The 19,713-nt window shown below is 37.1% G+C and overlaps 1 protein-coding gene across 6 annotated transcripts; it reads left to right on the plus strand.

Annotated features, from left to right (window-relative positions):
- The first annotated feature begins 284 nt into the window (after positions 1-284).
- LOC115960923 (calcineurin B-like protein 4) lies at positions 285-6,940 on the plus strand. 6 transcript variants are annotated; one of them, XM_031079931.1, is made up of 10 exons: positions 285-461; positions 3,025-3,136; positions 3,539-3,696; positions 4,697-4,779; positions 4,926-4,985; positions 5,324-5,432; positions 5,609-5,661; positions 6,005-6,085; positions 6,169-6,281; positions 6,489-6,940. In XM_031079931.1, exons 3-10 carry the CDS (start codon positions 3,621-3,623, stop codon positions 6,550-6,552), a joined length of 639 nt encoding a protein of 212 aa, XP_030935791.1. In that variant the 5' UTR covers positions 285-461; positions 3,025-3,136; positions 3,539-3,620; the 3' UTR covers positions 6,553-6,940. The 6 variants fall into 6 exon arrangements, with proteins under 6 accessions (XP_030935791.1, XP_030935793.1, XP_030935788.1 ...); XM_031079933.1 differs by lacking the exon at positions 3,025-3,136 and having other exon boundaries at positions 3,539-3,718; XM_031079928.1 differs by lacking the exon at positions 3,025-3,136.
- The last annotated feature ends 12,773 nt before the right edge of the window (positions 6,941-19,713 follow it).

Here is a 19,713-nt window from a genome sequence, read left to right on the forward strand (position 1 = left end):
GTACGTTTGCTGCATCTTCACCCTAAGTTATAGATCTAAGTTATTATTAATTATGTCCAAAAAAAGAATTGTTATTAATTTTAATTTTAATTTAAAAAAATTGATTATAATTTATTATGAAAAGTGTTATAAAAATGTTACGTAAATATTATATATTAATAAAAAAAATATAGATGAAAATTAATCAACATCAGTGTGCCCCCGCTGCCTCATAGCTAAAGTGGGGTCAGCAGTAAGCTGAAAGAAACTGAATCAATAATTAAATACTGCTAGTTCAAACTTCAAACCCCTTCTCTGTCTTTCTCTGCTTGTTTTTCTCTCTCTTTATAACATGCATTACATATTCCATGTTCTGAGAGAGACGAGAAAGTGAACTTTGACAAGCACTCTCTACACACAGAAACACACAAATTATAATCCAGACTAATCTCAGCCTTCCCCTACTTCATCCATACTCCCAGGTAAAAACTCCCTCTCTCTCATACACATGCACACATTTGTCTGTGTAGATGTATTTGGAGGTGTGCTCTATTATTCTTCTTCTTATGTAAATTATCTTCCTTTTTTCCTTTTTTTGAGGCATTTGTTTGGTTGACTGAAATGGGTTCTCTTTTTTATTGTCTTTTCTTCTGGATTTTGTTGCTTGGGTTTGTTCTTGAGTCCAGCATTGGAAAATCTCCAAGGTTTCCAAAAATTGCTAATTTCATTCTGTGCATATAGATTTCTGGATTGTATCAGAAGTCAAACTACTTAATCTTCTACCTTCATTCTTTGTTTTTTAATGAATGATCAATTTTCTTGTTCGGCTCCTGGATGGTAATTCTGAATATTATGATCATAAGCAAAGTTCTTATTTAGTTTCAACAACAACAACAACAACATCTTAGTTCCACAATTTTGGATTGGCTATGGATCTTCAACAGAATCAGGTGTCAGTAGTTGATTCATTCATGATAAAGTAATTAAATTTTACCCAGGCCATCAACCGACCATGATTTCTTTTTCTCTTATAACATTTATGATTTCCTTAAAGAGCTATATTACTCTAAAATTTCTGATATGTTCATTGAATATCTCAAAAACAAAAGGTAGGTAGCAATGTAGCATTACAGAATTGAGCTTTGCTGTTTCTGGGGTTCTACATCTAGCATGAACGATTGTGATTTTCTATTATCTGGGACATTGTTTAACTGAAAAAATTAAGCCTATGGCTTTGGACGTTCTTTTATTTTTCCTTAATGTAGGACTGCGGCTTAAACTTGTATACTCACATGTGAGTCCTTAATTTAGCATATAAGGACACACTTAACCCAAAAAATTTAAGCTTATGAGTTCAAGTCCAAATATGTTATATTAATTCCTCAAGTTCTATATTTTGCGTCCATCTGAGACTTCTACTTACACATGTTCATACCCAACAGATTATTAGTTGTAACTCAAGTTTGATCCTTTATTAATGATTCCTTATGTATATTTCTATTTGTTATATGTGGGTGTGTATGTGTATCTTGAGGGTGGTGGTGGGGTTGTGAAGGGGGTGTTCAATTATGTTTCTTTATTTGTTAAATTAGTAGTTGTGTGGTAGACAGCTTGTTGAACTTGATTGCTTTGAGTATCTCTTATATATATTGGGATTGAAAGGTCAGCTCTGCTACAGAGGCTTTGCTGGTTTTGAGGGATTAATTACTTGAGAAAAAAAAAAATTTTGTTTTCATTCATTTTAATATCTAATGCAAGTGGTTTGAGGCATGGTTGTTGCTCAGTCCCACATGGATGTGTGGCTGAGCTTGAGAAAATATCTTCTTTGTTTATGGTTGTCAACATTACATGAGGCCATAAAAACTGTCTCTTTTCTTTGTTGACTAGGCCATTGAGTTCTATAAATTTTTTTTCTTTGCCACTTGATATCATTATAAAACTTGTGGTTATTCTCGCCCAATACATAGTTTATATATATATATATATATATAAACTGCAATTGTTTAACAACAAGAGGACATATTTTTCATCTCCAAGTTATGGGTATTTGATGAATATGCTTTCAAAACTGATCAGGAAGTCAATTTGTCTCTATCTCTGCATTTGAAACAATATGAACTACTCCTGCAGTTCATGGACTGAATGATAAATCTATTCAATTCAAACTGGATATTTCAGAAGCAAGATTGATCATATATGTGTGCTATATAATGCAATATTTACAATGTCAATTGCTACTTAATAAAGTGACAAATAGCTTATATGTAGAGTTAACTTCTTGTGTGATAGAGCTGGTTTATGGGATGTGTCATATAAAGGGACAATTTTGTCTTCCTTTTAACTCAACATTCTGTTCCCTGAATCATCTAAATAGTTTGTCTTTCTAGTTAATTGTTAGTTATTATTGTTGTTGTTGCTATTATATTTATATTATTATTCTTACTATAATAATTATTATTGTTTTGGGACTTACTTTTTTGTTGTCGAACAATTATTTTTATGTTCTCATCATCTCATAATCTAAACCACCCACCATTACCAAATAGTCTTTAATATGGCCTTGCTGCCAGAATTGCAAACAATGCACGATCGACCCTTATGCAAGAAGCACAATAGAATTTCAGAATTTATTATTTTCCCAGATTTCATTTTTGAATTTTGAACTTTTACTTATTGAATTTGGTATTTAATGCTGTTGAGAATTTTATAGGATATAAATGTAATCCTTGAAGCCAATTGAAAAGAGGCTCTAGAAATAGCTTGGGATATTCTAATAAGAGAAAAGAAGATGAAACAAGACAAATCCTAAGCTTCACAACCTATAATTTGCCTGAAAGTCTTAGGTTTCACCACCTAAGGGTGCTTGGAATCACCTCCAAGCAGTGGTGAAGCCTAAGGTTTTCGGGTAGATTCGAGGTGGTGAAGCTTAGAATTTGTCATGTTTCATCTTCTTTTCCCTTATTTCTATTTTGCTACTTATTCTGTCCTGCGTTAGACTCTGACCTATATTACTCATCCAATTGCATCTCCCTCTCTCTCAAACAGTAACCTGCAAGCTGTTGATTCATGTGACACAGTTGTTCATCTTAGGCATGGCTCACTGGGACCAAGTTAATTAGCTTGTGCACTGATCATCAATGGATTGACTGTTCTGAAAGTAATTGAACATTCATTGTATACACTGGTTTAGTGCAGTTTACATATGTTTCTCTGTGAAGTGATTTCACCAAATCTTGGACACTTAGCACACTATCACCAGAATTGTGCACTGCTTCAAGCATCAAGTGGATGCATTCTTATTGGTCAAAAGTAGATGTGTCTCATCCACTTCTCTACCTTATTACTGATGGTTTGAGTTCAATTGTTATAGTGTTCGCCATTATGCTAATGGCAATGGCAACCCTGGACCATTATGGTTTGGTGATCAAAGGCCACAAATTTCATTATCTAGCACTTCTCAGCATAGAAATCAGCAAAATGTTTCATAGAATTTTGGTTCACTGTTTTTTAAGTGGTGGTTCATGATTGGCTGGTTCTTTCTTCCTTTGAATGTTGGCAGGTGGGGCTTTTTCTAGTGGTATCATTGGCATGAATCTGTGGATTTTCAACATATTTGAAAGTGAACTATACTAAATTGTCTAATGGGCTGCTTTTGCTCAAAGAAAGCTCAACCACAAGGGTATGAGGATCCTATCATTCTTGCTGCTGAAACACCTTGTGAGTATGCTTCTTGATCCTGGTATTCTCTTGCAACTTGCTGTTTGCATCTGCTTAATTTCAGTAATGAACCATTTTTATAAGTAAATAAATTCATTAAAAAACAGAGAAAAAAAAGTGGTGGAATCCAGTGCACGAGCAGTATAAAAAGGATGCGCCAGGAAAAAAAAAAAAACTAAAATCAACTTATCCATAAATTCTAAGAAATCTGTCGAAGTAGATGAACTGGCAGCCTGCTCCCACTTGCGTAAACATCATAAGAACAAGAAATTCAAGTTCACCATTGAGAGCTCATTTCCTTCAAAACCGTGTGCATTCCTTTCTTCCAAATACTCCACATCAAATAATTGGAACCAATCCTGGTCATTTTTCAGATAATTTTGCTTAAGAACCTGTATCTGGCCTCAACACCTTTTTCTAGACATTCTTCACTGTGTTTCAAAAATATTATCAGATTGTAAGCTCTAGCTATTTAATGTTTTGTGTTACTAGTTAAAGGTCAATACATCCATACATTTAACTTAGTTTTTTTATTTTTATTTTAAAGGTAGAGAGTTAATACGTAGAAATGGTACAAGGTTTGGCATACCTCATGTGCTGGAAATCTCATGTACTGAAAATTGACTTAGATAATTGATACAATGAAAAGGTGCTACACTGTAGTTTTGCTCAAAGTCAGGGAGAAATGTCAGGTTAGACAATCAAAATGCCCCAATCAGATCCAATATAATTATAAGGAGTTACGCATTACATGTTGAAAAAGGAGCATTCGAGTCATTTATGGCATGATTAGGAGCATTAGGTTAGAAAGACAAGGGAGATCCAGGTCTGGTTTCAGCTATATGAAGTTGTTTCAGTTCAATCCATCATGCATGCTGCTAAAGATATGACCATACCTGCTGACCCCTCATTGTCATGATTTGCATATCACCCAAAATTAATAGTTGGATTTTTGGATTTTTTTTTTTTTTTAATAATTTAATAATTTTTATCTTTGCAGTTACTGTCAATGAAGTAGAGGCCTTATATGAACTTTTTAAGAAATTGAGCAGTTCAATAACTGATGATGGGCTCATTCACAAGGTGGGGGTTTGCAAAGGCAACTTGTAACAATCCTATTTGTGTTAGGAATATATTGTTATAGCTCCAACAAATTCAATATCTAGTTACTCTGATGGTTTTAGTTAACTTTCTCCAAAATAATAATTACTATGTTATCTTGTCTGCAGGAAGAATTCCAGCTTGCACTCTTCAGGAACAGAAATAAAAGAAATCTCTTCGCGGACAGAGTATGTGATGCTCACTCCTCATCTCTAGTTTCATGATCTTTGATTTCATCCCTGTGCTGCTGATATGACAAGCTATTACTAGTGCTGAGAAAAAAAATAATATGTACTGAATTATTTGGAACTAAAATATCGCTGCTTGGTAGATGTTAACTTTATAAGGAAGTGGCAAAGGCTGATATTATTGTGATTTTAAATTGCTATTGGTGCAATAACATTGTAGCTTCTTCACCCTTTTTGTCATCCGTATATGAAAATTCAAATTTATTTTGGCCGAATGTAAAAGTCTGCACTTGTTATTGTCTTCTTTCTAAATACATCAACCTGGTGTTTTCTTGTAGGTTTTCGATTTATTTGACATAAAGCGCAATGGGGTTATTGAGTTTGGAGAATTTGTTAGATCATTGGGTGTCTTTCATCCAAATGCATCTGTAGAAGACAAAATTGCATGTACGACTAGTTTTTCAATAAAATATATAGAATCATGTTTTTTCAATTCTCAAATTTCTGTTGTAAGTTAAACAGGAATAGTTATACCAAGTAATTTATCTCTTTTCACCACAATATTGTTCAGAATTTCTACAAAGCACATTAGCATCTACTAAAAAGGTGGAATCTTTTTGCAGTTGCTTTTAAATTATATGACCTGAAGCAAACCGGATATATTGAGAGACACGAGGTGAGTATTGCCAATTGATTTTCTTCTCATCACATATCAATCCTGCAAATTCCAGTTTCTATAAATTTACTTCATTTTTCACAGATTACTGAAATTTCTTCTACACTGTGAGGCTTATACATATTCCTATTAATTTGAGCTAACAAACCTACTTAAAAGGACTTGTATTACAAACTGCCACCATTTAGATTTAGTCTTTGGCCATTGTTTCATTGAATGTTACCTTTTGAATGTCATTGATTAAGGAATATGGCAGTGAAAATTTCAAGGTTGATGGTGGTAAAGATGTGTTTCTAAATCTAACTAGAGCAACCTAATCTTACAATACTAAATTATTTGACAGTTGAAGGAAATGGTCTTGGCACTTTTGCATGAATCAGATTTGTTACTTTCAGATGATGTTATTGAAGTAATTGTGGATAAGGTACAGATTTCTCTTACCTTTTCATCCAGTTTTTCAAGCTTATTCAAAACTTCGAAGTATATATTCTAAACTCTTTCCTATAGACTTATAATGAAGCAGATGCAAAAGGTGATGGAAGAATAGATCAAGAAGAGTGGAAGGAGTTTGTTTTGAAAAATCCTTCTCTGATAAAGAACATGACTCTACCGTATTTAAAGTGAGTAATAAGTTCATAATATTTCTCAATATCCAGATCACCCCAGAACTTGCATGTTCTTGTTATGACTACCAAGTTAACTTTGCTTGCCTCAGCCATTTGGTTGGGATTTCTAAATTTATTCTAGTGTTATTAATTTATTATATGCAATCAGCTTAGTGGCGTTAAATCCTTGACACGCCAATATTTTTTTTTCCTACTTTCCAGGGATATAACACTAGCATTTCCCAGCTTTGTTGTTACTTCTGAAGTCGAAGAATCAGAAATATGACTTGGAATTCCATAAAGAGGAATATATCAACTATCTCATGACCCATGACCAACAAATCTTTTGAACCTCATTTTATGTGATGGAATGTGGACTTTGGAGGATATAATATCTAACCACAGTCGAAGAACTGAAGAGTATGCAACTTCAAGAAGCATAGCCAACAAACAAAGACTCGCTCCCTAGGCTGCACATTATCTTTGCTATCTTCAAATACATGTTCACGGAATGCGGGCTGGTACCAATAATTTGTATATAGGTTTCATTTTTGATTCTATATCGAAAGTTTTTAAATAAACTGTAAACTGAATAGAGATAAATGTATTTCATATTGTATGTATTCCATGCTGCAGATTACTAACTATGACTAGTGAGAGGTTAATGCAAGGAGTTAAATCAAGTTTCTTAAAGGGACATAAATAATTCAATAAAGTTATTCAAAATTATTTAGAATGGTATACAAAACGTATTAACACAAAACTACCTCTCATTGAATCCATATAATAAGAAGTTAAGAACTCACATATTCGCCATGCATAACTCTATTCCTTTTCAGAGATCTAGAGAACCCTCATTGTGTTATTTCAGCTGGTTTGGCTGGACATAAAGAGTGTAAGATTTGTAATGCAGCGTTGTAATGCTCTTAATCTAAAATAGGTTTTGCTGTCTGGAGGCAGAAAGGGAGATCTAAAAGTGATTCAAAACTAAACTATATAAAAGTAAGAACTAAGAAGTTAGAGAGCTCCATGTTCTTTAACTTTGTCTGTGGTAAGTGTTGGAAATTGACATGGGATTAAGGAACCAACAATTTCATCAAACTTTGAGAGTATAATTAAAATTATATTTTTAAAACATAGTGTGAAAACACAATTTCAATTAAAATAATATCCTAAAACATGCTCTTTAAAAAAAATGTGAGTCCACAAACACAATTTCCATTAGACTATCAAATTTGTAAATAGTTTTGAGATTATAGTATTTGTTAAATGGAAAAGTTAACAATTGTCCTAAAAATATTGGTTTAATAAATATTTTTATAAACTTTTTGTGGAAAAAGAGAAAAATTAATTAATTTTTTTACAAATTTTTATATTTTTCATGAAAATTGTGCTAAATTTTTTAAAAATAATTTATTAATAATTTCCTTAAAGCATTTGGGACCAAAAAAAAATTAAAAGATAATTTTTTGAGGAAAAAAAAATCTCGAATAATGTAAGAGGTAATAGAAAAAGAGCGATAATGACAAAAAATAAAATGAGACTTGCCGACCTTTTATACTTATCCAACTATCAGCTAAATAAAAGAAAAAGATGCTTTTGAAAAAAAAGAAGATGTGAACCAATCAAATGCGAGTGAGTCAATTTCTTGTACATTGATCAATACACTTGGCAACTCTTTATTGGCCGTTGGATGAACAATCTCAATCAATGGACCATGTGAAGGAGAAGACAAAAAGCCATATAGAACCTCCATTATCTCTTGGGTGACCAGAGTGTAGAACCTCCATTATCTTCCTTGGGAATGATATTTTCTACCTCTAATAACACGGTTATTAGTGGGTTTTGTGGGTTGTAATTTTTCGGGGGTGGGGAAACACTTATTTTCTTCCAATCTCTATTTTCTACTGACTATCTTTTCTTCTCTTTTAACAATGGATGACGTCCTTGATGACTGGAAGAAGCTCTCCCTAACTGACGTTGAGGGAGCAAAAGTCAATCTCAGAAAATCCAAAAAACGAAGTGTCAAAGAGTATGTCCTAGCAGCGAAATTTTTGACCAGGAGGGCCCTCAATGTGGAAGTCATTGGTCGAACGTTTAAACCTCTCTGGAGGGCAAGGAATGACTTTAAGATTCGAGAAGCTGATGATCATATCCTCTTATTTGCTTTTGAGTTTGAAAATGATGCTGAAAGGGTCTTAGCGACGGAGCCATGGGTATTTGACAAGCATCTAGTTCTCTTCCAGCGATATGATTTTACTATCCCAACTGGAAAATTGAGGTTTACTACAACAAAGTTCTGGATTCAGATACATGGGCTACCACTAAACATGCTGGATACAGAAACTGCTGTTGAAATAGGTGAAACAATAGGTCCTGTTTCTAAAACAGAGCACGACAAGGAAATGGTGGGAGGTACTTTCTTACGTGTGAAAGTTGAAGTGGACGTCACAAAACCTCTCTGTAGAGGTCGGAAAGTTGCTCTCAATGATGATAATGAAATTTGGGTCTCCTTCAAGTACGAAAAACTTCCGAATTTCTGTTATTGGTGTGGCATGGTCTCTCATGCTGACAAAGAATGCGATGTGTGGCTCAGTAGCAAAGGAAATCTCAGTCTGGATCAACAGGGCTATGGAAATTGGTTGCGAGCTTCCCCTTTCAATCTGAAGAAAACCATAGTTACTACTGTTTCAGGAGTAGGTGATGGATTCGGTCCCAAAGCTAACACAAGCCACCAACCTTATTCCGATGAAATTCCGGCTACCAATCACAGTGGAGGGGTGACTTTTGATTCGGAAAAGGAAACAAATCCAGGCTGTACAAACTCAGGGGAGGAGTTACAACATTCCACACGGATTGAATTGAATGCATTAAATGAGGAGAGGAATTCCATAAAAAAACCGTCAACTGCCCATAATCATCACATGGACCACGACATGCAATTAATTGGTGAAGATTCGGACATTAACAGCATGAAATATGGAGGCAACGTATCAGAGGCAATCACGCAAAATTTAAGGAGCCAATCCAATGCAGACTTAATTGGCGTGATAAATGGAGGTATAAATCAATCCGTTCCACCAAATCAAACGGAATTAAAGGGTGATTACTCAGGGCTCATAAATGCAAATCAAAACTCAGCATTTAGTGACCATATTGTACAGAGGAGGTGGAAAAGAATTGAACGTGTGGCACACGCACCGGATATTTGCCCTAATTCACAAGAGAACACAACAACCAAAAGAAACAGAGATGAAGACTTGGACCAGCTGGAGTTACCTAGCAAGAAATTGCAAGTTTCAATGGCAGAGAATCAAAAAATCACAATGGTGGAGGCTGCGAGGCAGCCCCGCCAAGATCAATGAGCATTATTGTGTGGAACTGTCGTGGGCTTGGGAACCTACGTACAGGGAAGGAACTCGAGGTAGTGACTCGGGAAAAAGATCCCTCCGTCGTGTTTTTAGCCGAAACGTGGGCGGATGAAGCAAGGCTAAAAGAAATAAAACACAATATAAACTTTGAAAACCTCTTTTTTGTTGACAGGAATAATAGAGGAGGGGGTTTGGCCATGTACTGGAGAAATTCAATCGATGTTACTGTGGAGTCTTTCTCAAAAAACCATATAGATGCGATCGTGAATAAGGGCAAGGAGGATGCATGGAGATTCACAGGATTCTATGGAGAGCCAGTGACACATAAACGCTTTGAATCATGGGATATGCTTCGACAACTAAATAACCGGTTCCATTTGCCTTGGCTTTGTGCCGGGGATTTCAATGAAATAGTTAGCAGCACTGAAAAATTAGGGGGGAATAACAGAAGTCACAGCCAAATGCAGTTATTCAGAGATGTTATTGATGAATGTGGGTTTATTGACTTGGGCTATGATGGATCACCGTTCACATGGCAGAAGCACTTTGTAGATGGTCACTCCATTTGGGAAAGACTTGATCGTGGAATGGCAAATAATGAATGGTTCTTAAAGTTTGCTGGCACAAAAATATATCACCTCTCCTCAAATAATTCGGACCATTGCCCTCTATGGATCATTCCCGATGGTCTCGAGGTACCACAAATCACAAAGCCTTTCAGATTCGAAGAAATGTGGCTAGCAGATAGGGGCTGTACAGAAATTGTGGAAGCTGTTTGGGCATCCCATGAGGAGGCCGAACCTACTGTCAAAGTGACCAGAAAAATAAAAAAATGTGGGAAGGAATTGCATGCATGGAACCGAACCCATTTTGGGAATGTGAGAAGTGAACTAAAGAAGAAAAGAAAGCAACTAGTTGAAGCCGAAAAGGAAGCCATGAGGACAGGTGTAAATTTCAAGATTAGGGAACTCAAAAAGGAGATATGTGATCTAGAAGATAAGGAGAACCGAATGTGGGTGCAAAGATCAAAAGTCTTATGGGCAGCAAATGGAGATAAAAACTCTAAGTATTTTCATTGTCGAGCCACCCAAAGGAAGAGGAAAAACACTATCTTAAAAATCAGGAAGGAGGATGGAGATTGGAGTTCTGATAGTGAGGCCGTAGCAGAAACCCTTACTGCATACTTTCAAGATTTATTCACCTCAACAAATCTGCCTCTTTGTGAAGCTGCCACTGACTCTATCAATAGGGTGATAACAGATGAAATGAATGATCAACTCTCCTTGGAGTTCCAGAATTGGGAAGTGCAGCAAGCTATAAAGCAAATGGCACCCCTCAAAGCCCCCGGACCAGACGGTATGCCCCCATTATTTTATCAACACTATTGGGACTTAATTGGTGAGGATGTTTCACAATCTGTACTTACTTGTTTAAATTCAGCTTCTTTACCTGAACATCTCAACCATACATTCATTACTCTCATCCCAAAGAAAAAAAATCCAGAGCATGCTTCTGAATTCAGACCCATTAGTTTATGTAATGTATTGTATAAGATTTTTTCAAAAGTCTTAGCAAATAGGCTTAAAAGAATACTACCACAAATTATCACTGAACATCAAAGTGCTTTCACTAAAAGCCGTCTCATATCTGATAATATTTTGGTAGCTTTTGAGTCTTTACACAGCATGCAGAAACACAATGGAAAGGATGGATTCATGGCAATCAAGCTTGACATGAGCAAAGCCTATGATAGGGTGGAATGGCCTTATCTTGAAGCTGTGATGAGAAAAATGGGGTTCAACGACCAATGGATCAAACTTCTCATGCTTTGTGTCACCACAGTCTCCTATTCCATTCTTGTCAATGGAGAACCAAAAGGCTTAATCCATCCGTCCAGAGGCATCAGACAGGGTGATCCTATCTCTCCATTCTTGTTCTTGTTATGCACAGAAGGTTTGCATGGCCTAATCAGTAGAGCAGCAGCCCAAGGTGATATTAGGGGCTATTCATTATGTAGAAATAGCCCTCGGTTGACTCACCTACTATTTGCAGACGATAGCCTGTTGTTCTGCCGGTCAACAAACCAAGAATGTCAAAGGATTTTAGAGATCCTTGATACCTATGAAAAGTGCTCGGGGCAAAAAATAAATAAAAGTAAAACCACCATCTTCTTTAGCAGATCAACTTCAAAGGATATGAGGGGACAAATTAAGCTTGCTTTGGGGGTTCCAGAAATAAAGCAATATGAAAAATACCTTGGTCTTCCATCTTTAGTTGGAAGAAACAAGAAAGCCAGCTTCAATTACATTAAAGAAAGGGTCTGGAAGAAAATCCAAGGGTGGAAAGAGAAACTCTTGTCACAAGCAGGAAGAGAGGTCCTAATCAAAGCAGTAGTTCAGGCTATACCTACGTACACGATGAGTTGCTTTAAGCTTCCTTTGGGTTTATGTTCAGAAATTGAAAGTCTCATTAGAAAATTTTGGTGGGGACAAAAAGGAGATAGGAGGAAGATACATTGGGTGAAATGGGATACTCTATGCCGCCCAAAATCCGATGGTGGTATGGGTTTCAAGGACTTAGCCCTCTTTAATGATGCACTTCTCGCTAAACAAGCTTGGAGACTCTTGCACCACAAAAATTCCCTCTTCTATCGAGTTTTCAAGTCCAAATTCTTCCCAAATTGTTCAATAATGGAAGCTACTGGTTCAGCCTCAGCCTCATATGCTTGGCATAGTATCCTAAAGGGTCGGGATGTACTGTTGAAGGGAGCTAAATGGAGAGTGGGCTGTGGAAAATCCATCAGTGTATGGCTGGATGCTTGGTTACCACCCCTACACCATCCACGAGTCCTATCACCACAGGTTGAAGGCTTTGAAGAATTGAAGGTTTTTGATCTCATAGACCCAGAATCTAAAAGCTGGGATGAAAATCTGCTACGTGGTCTATTTGTTCCTGAGGAGGTGAGTTTAATAAAGAGCATCCCATTATGCATCACCTCAGCTGAAGATATACTTGTGTGGCCATTCACTGCGTCGGGTGAATACACGGTAAAATCTGGGTACAACTTCCTAGTAAAGGAGAATTCAAATACCCAAGCTCAAGGACAATTGGATCAAGACAACAAGATTTGGAAGCTGATTTGGGGTCTCCGGATCCCAAATAAAGTAAAAAATTTCATTTGGAGATCATGCAGAGATGCCATCCCCGTGAAGAAGAATCTGAAGAGGAGACAAATCATTCAAGAAGATAGCTGCGATCACTGTCACCAAATGTCTGAAACGGTCCTCCATGCAATATGGGAATGTCCAACCCTTACACCGATCTGGGAATCCATACAGGAGCTCTGTTTTCGCAGAAATCGTTCATTCCGAGACATAAAAGAGTTGTTACTCTTTGCAAACGAAGAGGAAAAGAACACAGAGCTGATGGCGGCAATAATGTGGACAATCTGGTCTCGTAGAAATCAGATTAGAGTGCAGCAACGTGACTACCCCATATCCCAGGTCGTTCCAAATGCTCGGCAAGCACTCTCTGTTTTCCAACGTGAAAACAGAGCTCAGCATTACACAGATACGGTTTCAAATACAAACCAGGCTACTTGGATGCCACCACCTACAAACTCTCTCAAGATCAACTTCGATGGAGCACTTTTCAGAGATATTAATAAAGCTGGCCTGGGTGTTGTTATACGAAATGAAAATGGGCAGGTACTTGCTTCACTATCGGAACAGATCCAATTACCTTTCTCCTCCGACCTGGTTGAAGCAATTGCAGCGGCACGAGCCATCACGTTCGCTCAGGAACTCAACCTCTCAGAATACATTTTGGAAGGTGACTCCAACGTGGTGATCAACGCTCTCAAAAGGAACGACGAATCCTTATCTTCATATGGTCACATTCTTGCTTCGGCCAAATCCTTAACAGATGTCAGTTGTATTACTTTTTCCCATACTCGTAGAATTGGCAATACTGTTGCTCATAACCTAGCAAAACATGCAAGACATGTAATAGGTTTTCAGGTGTGGATGGAGGATGTTCCTCCACATCTCCATTCTGTACTTTTCGCCGATTATGGCTGACTTAAATGATATTCATAGTCTTCTTTCTCAAAAAAAAAAAAAAAAAAGCTTTTATAGTAAACACGTGGCGTACGGACAGCGAATCAGCTTAGGAACCTTGGTTGCTTCTGATATACTGAGGATTCTGCTCCTTTGTCTTCTATTGTACTTTATTATTATTATTATTATTATTATTTTCAGATTCCTCTATGTGGGAATTTTTCTGTTCAGAAAAACAAAAAGTTTCTGAAGTCACAACAACTCACACGAGTAAATCATACAATTTTACTAAATTGCATCCTTCAACGAAAACACCAATCATACAAGCACACAATTTTACAAGTTTTTTCATAACTAGTCTAGGTGGCGGATCGTAATTTTGTAATACATCATTTTTACACGAAAATACCATTAATATCATTTCTGTTGTACCAATTATAAGTTACCACCATAGTAATTGTGAAATTGATTGCATTCTTCAATTTATTGAAATGTTGGCTAGAATCTTTGGACCAAAATGGCGTCATCAATTTTTTTTTAATTTACTAAATTTTGAATTACATATTTGAAATGGTAATTTTAGATATTGTCCTTTTATTTTCTCCAAAAAAAAATATATATATATATATAGTATTTTAAAGTTTTAAAATTTGTGTACATTCTTTCGATTAAGGCATTTTGTCACATTCAAAAAAAAAAGGCATTTTGTCAATACATGAGGGACCGTTAAGTACTACCTCAGTTAAGTGACGAAATTTCAATTTGTCAAAGCATTCCATACTGAGGGGAAAAAAATATTTAACTCTTTTATTATTTTTTTTAATATATTTTTCTATTTTTTTTCCATATTTTCCTTTTTTACTACCATCGACGACGATGTTCCTAATGGCTTTGTTGGTCCCCAAATCTCCATTCCCTTCTCTCCCTTTGAATGAACCAAACTCTCTCATCATCATTTGTCAACACTTGTTACTACCATCGTCGATGGTGGTTTTTGTGTTCCCATGAAAGTGTCTATTAAAAAAATAGTAAGGAATTGTTCGATATTTTGTATATCCAAGTAAAGTTGTAATACCTTTCTCAAAAAAAAAAAAAAAAAAAAAGAAGTAAAGTTGTAATACAAGTTTGTTATGTTGGTCCCAATGGAATGGATGGTAATCTCGTTAGAGTGGAAATCACCAACATGACAATAGAGATAGAATAATCTAACATACCGAATGAATGAGGAGTTCTTGTATTTATAGACTCTTTCATGTCCTTTGGTAACACATCTCTTTGTGAAAAGATAAGTTTATCCAAAAGACACTTAATAACTAACTTAACATTAAATTTATTCCCTATTACAGATTGGTGAAAGAACACCATCCACCAAGTGGAGATTATTATATGAGTATGTGCACCATTTTATGATGTGATCGCTGGTTACTTTTATACATTAGGATGTTACCACTTAAAAAGTCAAAGAGTATTATTATTTCTTTATAAGAGATAGAGTAAGAGAAACAATAGAAAAGCAAGTGGAAAAATATATTTGTTGTGTTTTCGTTTGATTTTTGTTAGTAATTTAGTTGACCAAGTTTCTAACTAAAGTTTCTATCTAACGGTTTTAGTGTTCTTGTTAGAAATTCAGCCAAAAAAATTTCAAGCAAGATTATGCAAAATTTATTGCCAAGAGTTGCACCATTTGATATTTAAAATGTTTGTAAACGTTGTTTCAACTGTTTTGTAATGGTTATATACACTTTATTTATGACTTTTCATGGTTTATGTATGTTGTTTAAACTCTTTTTTATAATATATTTTGATTTTCCTTAGAAACATAAGAAATCATGTGAGTCTTTCCAAAATTGCCATTTATAGAACTCAAAAGACTTGATTGTGTCATGGGGACAAATTTGCAATAATCATTTAGCAACTCTAGTGTGGGGGTAACTATTATCTAGAGATAGCAATTTTATCATGTCTTTAAGCCATTAAAGTTTTTTTGTTTGTTCATTAAACTTTCACTTATTTCTCTTATTGTTTACCCCTTTGATCTCCAGCAAGAAGCCCTTCAAGTGGATCAAGATGTTGGTTAAAGGTTTCATAAACAAGTTTTCATGAATCTCATGAAACCTTAAGAATTACTAGGGCAACCCCTTGGAATTTAATACATGAGACACAAAATAATGAGAAAGGCAAAGAACAAATGGACACATAGGATTGACACTTTTTTTTTTTTTTTTTGACAGTGCCAACTTATGGCGTCCGCTTCTGATGATAACTTTTTATCATCAGATCAAAACACCAATCGATTTTTTGTATAAATAAGAATTGAATCTCAGATTTCTTATTCAATCATCAAAAACTTTACTAGTTGAGCTAAGAAATGTTACGAATAGAATTGATTAATTAATACATTGCATGTAGATTGGATATCATACTGTAAGGACACGATTCGTGGCGGACCGTAACAGTGTCGAGTTCGCACGTAAAAAGGGCCCAAACAATATTATTTGTAGAGCGTGGGTTTGAAAGGTTAGGCCTTAGTCACCAGGCGGTGGGTTTTTCGGGGTGTTCGTATATAGTTATGTTTCCTTCACCCCTGGAGTCTTTCTCCTGGAGGTGGGCTGGGAGGCTCTGGATTTTGGCCATTTTTCCCAGCCCCCTCTCTAGGTTACTGATTTTTCCTTTTATACTCGCCTGTGTTCACTGTCCTTCGTCCACGTATAGAGTCAACATTTCCAAGGCTGATATTTGTCCCATCAGCCCATACCCAAAGTCGTTGGGGGTGGTTGTAAAAGCCAAAGAATGCGGCTATGTCAGGTTAAGAGTATTAAATGGCAGTAAGGGCAGCTTTCCTTTGATATTTTAGATATTTTAGATCTTTCTTCCAAGTTTCAGTCCTATACCGTTTTTACCCCTCTTTCTGGGGGGACTTTGGGTCTGCCGGGGACTGAACTGCCCTCGGCGGTATCTATATGCTATCTTGTCGAGCTTGGGCCATAGCCCTCCTCGGCTTGGGCCTTTGGATTCTCCCCGGGTAGATGAGCTTGGCCCATAAATCATTTGGGCCCCACAATAGCCCCTCAAAACCCGGCTGTCCAACCTCTTGGTTGGAAAGGGGGGTTTTGGTAATGCTGAGTTTTTATGATGGCTCCTTTAATTCGGCCTTTCATTAATGCTGACGGTTTTCCATCTGTCCAAGAAATATATTGATCTACGAGGCGTTTTTTGATTTTACTCCTGACGCGTTCTCGTCGTTTGATTATTCAAAACACGCTTTTAATGACTTCCCTTTACGAGACTCATTTACATTCGACGGTTCGTCTGACGAGGCGGAGAAATGGAACGGACACATCTTCGTTTTCAGATTCTTTTGGAAACCTGAACGAATTTAATGCCTTCCGTTTTGCCCTTCCTATAAGAAGACAAGTAGGAGGCTATCACTTTCGTGCAGAGACCCTTTTATTTTTCTGAGATTTGAAACCCTTTACCTCCCTTAGCGTTTACTTAACCCAGTAGTTATATACTAAATCACAGTACATTCACCATAACAAATGATAAAGAAACCATACCCCTTCTCAAAGCGTCATGTTCTAATAAAACTCGAAATGGCTCGGTCAGGGCAAGGATGGCGGAGGCTTAAGATTCGTCTTACCTTCCTTTCAGCCAAAATCCGAAGCAGGGACTCGTCACGTCAAACTTTTAGCGTGACTGAGTCAAGAACGCCCATCATCAGTACCAACCGCGCTCTCATGAGCACACCTAATATGGCTCCAGTGTGTTGGGAGTCAGGATCGAGGCAGGGACTAAGTGCCCCTGCTTCTTCCTCTCTTCGTTTACTGGCGCCTCCTTTTACCTCCCTTTCTTAGTCTTCCCAGCACCAGTTCCATCCTTGTACTTTTCTTTCTCCCTCTTTTGCTCCTTTTTCTTTCTTTTCATCTCTTCTCTCTTCTTCTCCTCCTTCTTTACTCATGTCCTCCATCTTCTTCTTTCTTCTCCTACAAATTCTTCTTCCTTCTCCTTCAAATTTTTCCAAAAAAGGTTCTTCTTTCGATATGAGCAATACTGAGACAGAGATTGGAGAGACTTTGAAGACGAGTTTAAAAGACACCTGACTGTTTACTTATCTGTACTGCGCATGTTAGTGTTGTTTCGGCAGCTCACCTTTTGTATAGGCTTGTTTGAGTCCCTCTTTGTACGTTGTAATAATTTTTCATATTAATAAAAATTGTTGTTATTTTACTTCGCATGTTCTGTCTCTATATTTTTACAAATTTGCAAACGCTGCTCAGCACAATAATATAACATTTGAATCGATGACAACTAAAGCCAAAATACTTGCTAATAAAAAGAAGCCACCACAACTTTAACAGAATTGCTTGAACTAGCAATGCGTACCTGTGAATAACGATAATTGCCCGAAACAATGCCGAGATTAGAACTGGATGCTCTATGCGGTGTAGGAAGTAATCGTTCGAAGACATATCACCCGCAAAAATGAACAGCCCCCTTAGGCTACCGAATAGTGGAGTGCCCCACCATCATCCTAACACTTTTATTGGTCTTAACATTTTACAGTATCTAAGCCGGGGACTTTTCCCATCCGAGCAGTTATAAAACTTGTAATAATAATTTTTTTTTTTTTTCACTTGGTTTCCCCATAGGCTTAAGTCCGAGGACCATGCAAGGCCTTGGTTCTGTCCCTGGGCCCCCATACAGAACGGGCCTGGGCTGCGAGTTTACTGGGCCCACAAATTAAGAGGTATTTCCGTAGTGTTTGGTCACGCAATACTTTTTGGCGTCCCAGTGTTCGAGGTGCGCCTTCACGAGACTCCTTTAATCTCATAGTTGTAGATGGCGTGGGAAATCGAGCCGGAGACATTTTGTCTGTAGCGTTCCTTGGGACGCTGCGTGAATTAAATGCCACCACCTTATCTTTTTAAATAAATAGGAGAGAAAGTTGCCTTACCTGCGCGCAAATCCTTCAGTTTCCTCCCTTAGTATATCATGTTTGTGACGAGGGTTGGGGAAAAGGAACTCTATCCGCCACGGAGGCGCTGTGTCCTCCTGAGACTCAAAGTAGTGAGGTACGGGCAAAGGAGGCGTAAATTCAAGGGAACATTCCGTTTCGACAGAGGGGAAAGGGTGTTTCTCCCCCTTTTAGTCAAAATCCGAAGCAGGTTCTGTTCATGCCAGAATTTTGGTGTGTCAGAAGAAAGCTTCTCCGCCATCAGCGCCTCTGCCTTGTTGCAAGCAAATTTTTGGTGAAGACTCCTCAACTTCCGGCTCCCTGCACCTTTCCTTCAGCGGTGTGAGGCTCAAGTTGGGTTCTTTTGCTGCCTGAGTTATGGGCGTGCAAAAGCATTGAGGAGGAATAAGGTCTCGAAGCAGTAGCCAACCTCTCCCCTGTGCTACCTCCTCGGCTTTATCTTCATTTTCTTGTATTTTTCTTTACTTACGTAGTTAGCTTTAATGTAAGCTTGTTTCAGCTTTTCATTGTACACTGTACTGTTCCTTTGTCTTAATAAAAGATGTGTTTATTTCTTTATACATACTTTTCTTCTCTGCAACAACTACTTGGTGCATGAATATTAAATGTAAGCTTGCCCCTAATGATATTCCAGGCAGAAAAATGCCTTAACACAGATTCCTACTGGTTTAAATTCACAAATATTATCAAGTATAACAAGGTTAATCCTCAATAAATTAAACTCTTGGAACTAACCGGGATAACCGCTGAGTGCTGCGCGATGCATGCTAGACCAATGTCCGAGAACGATAAACTCTAAATAATTCGTCCGAGAGGGTAGCCGAGTAGCGAGGGACTTTGATTGTGCTTTTGGGTAATATATTGCACCGTATCGCATCAACCCCTTTGGTACTGGGGATCCGAGGGTAGACCGGGGAATCCGTGCAATTAAGGGATTAACCCATCTGTTAACGAGGAGTTCTCTTCGGATGGACTTTGAGGTTTATGTGCCATAGTTTTTTTTTTTTTTTTTAACTAGTTGGTTTCCCCATAGGCTTGGGTCC

The sequence above is a fragment of the Quercus lobata genome, chromosome 9 (genome assembly GCF_001633185.2).
Source record: "Quercus lobata isolate SW786 chromosome 9, ValleyOak3.0 Primary Assembly, whole genome shotgun sequence".
In the NCBI taxonomy this organism is placed as follows: Eukaryota; Viridiplantae; Streptophyta; class Magnoliopsida; order Fagales; family Fagaceae; genus Quercus; species Quercus lobata.

Excerpts from the sequence above, each read along its gene's own strand:
- LOC115960923 (XM_031079931.1), top strand. The coding sequence starts at position 3,621 with ATGGGCTGCTTTTGCTCAAAGAAAGCTCAACCACAAGGGTATGAGGAT. Across the intron at positions 3,697-4,696 it reads TCTTGCTGCTGAAACACCTT|TTACTGTCAATGAAGTAGAG; the intron begins GTGAGTATGCTT and ends TTATCTTTGCAG. Across the intron at positions 5,662-6,004 it reads GATATATTGAGAGACACGAG|TTGAAGGAAATGGTCTTGGC; the intron begins GTGAGTATTGCC and ends ATTATTTGACAG.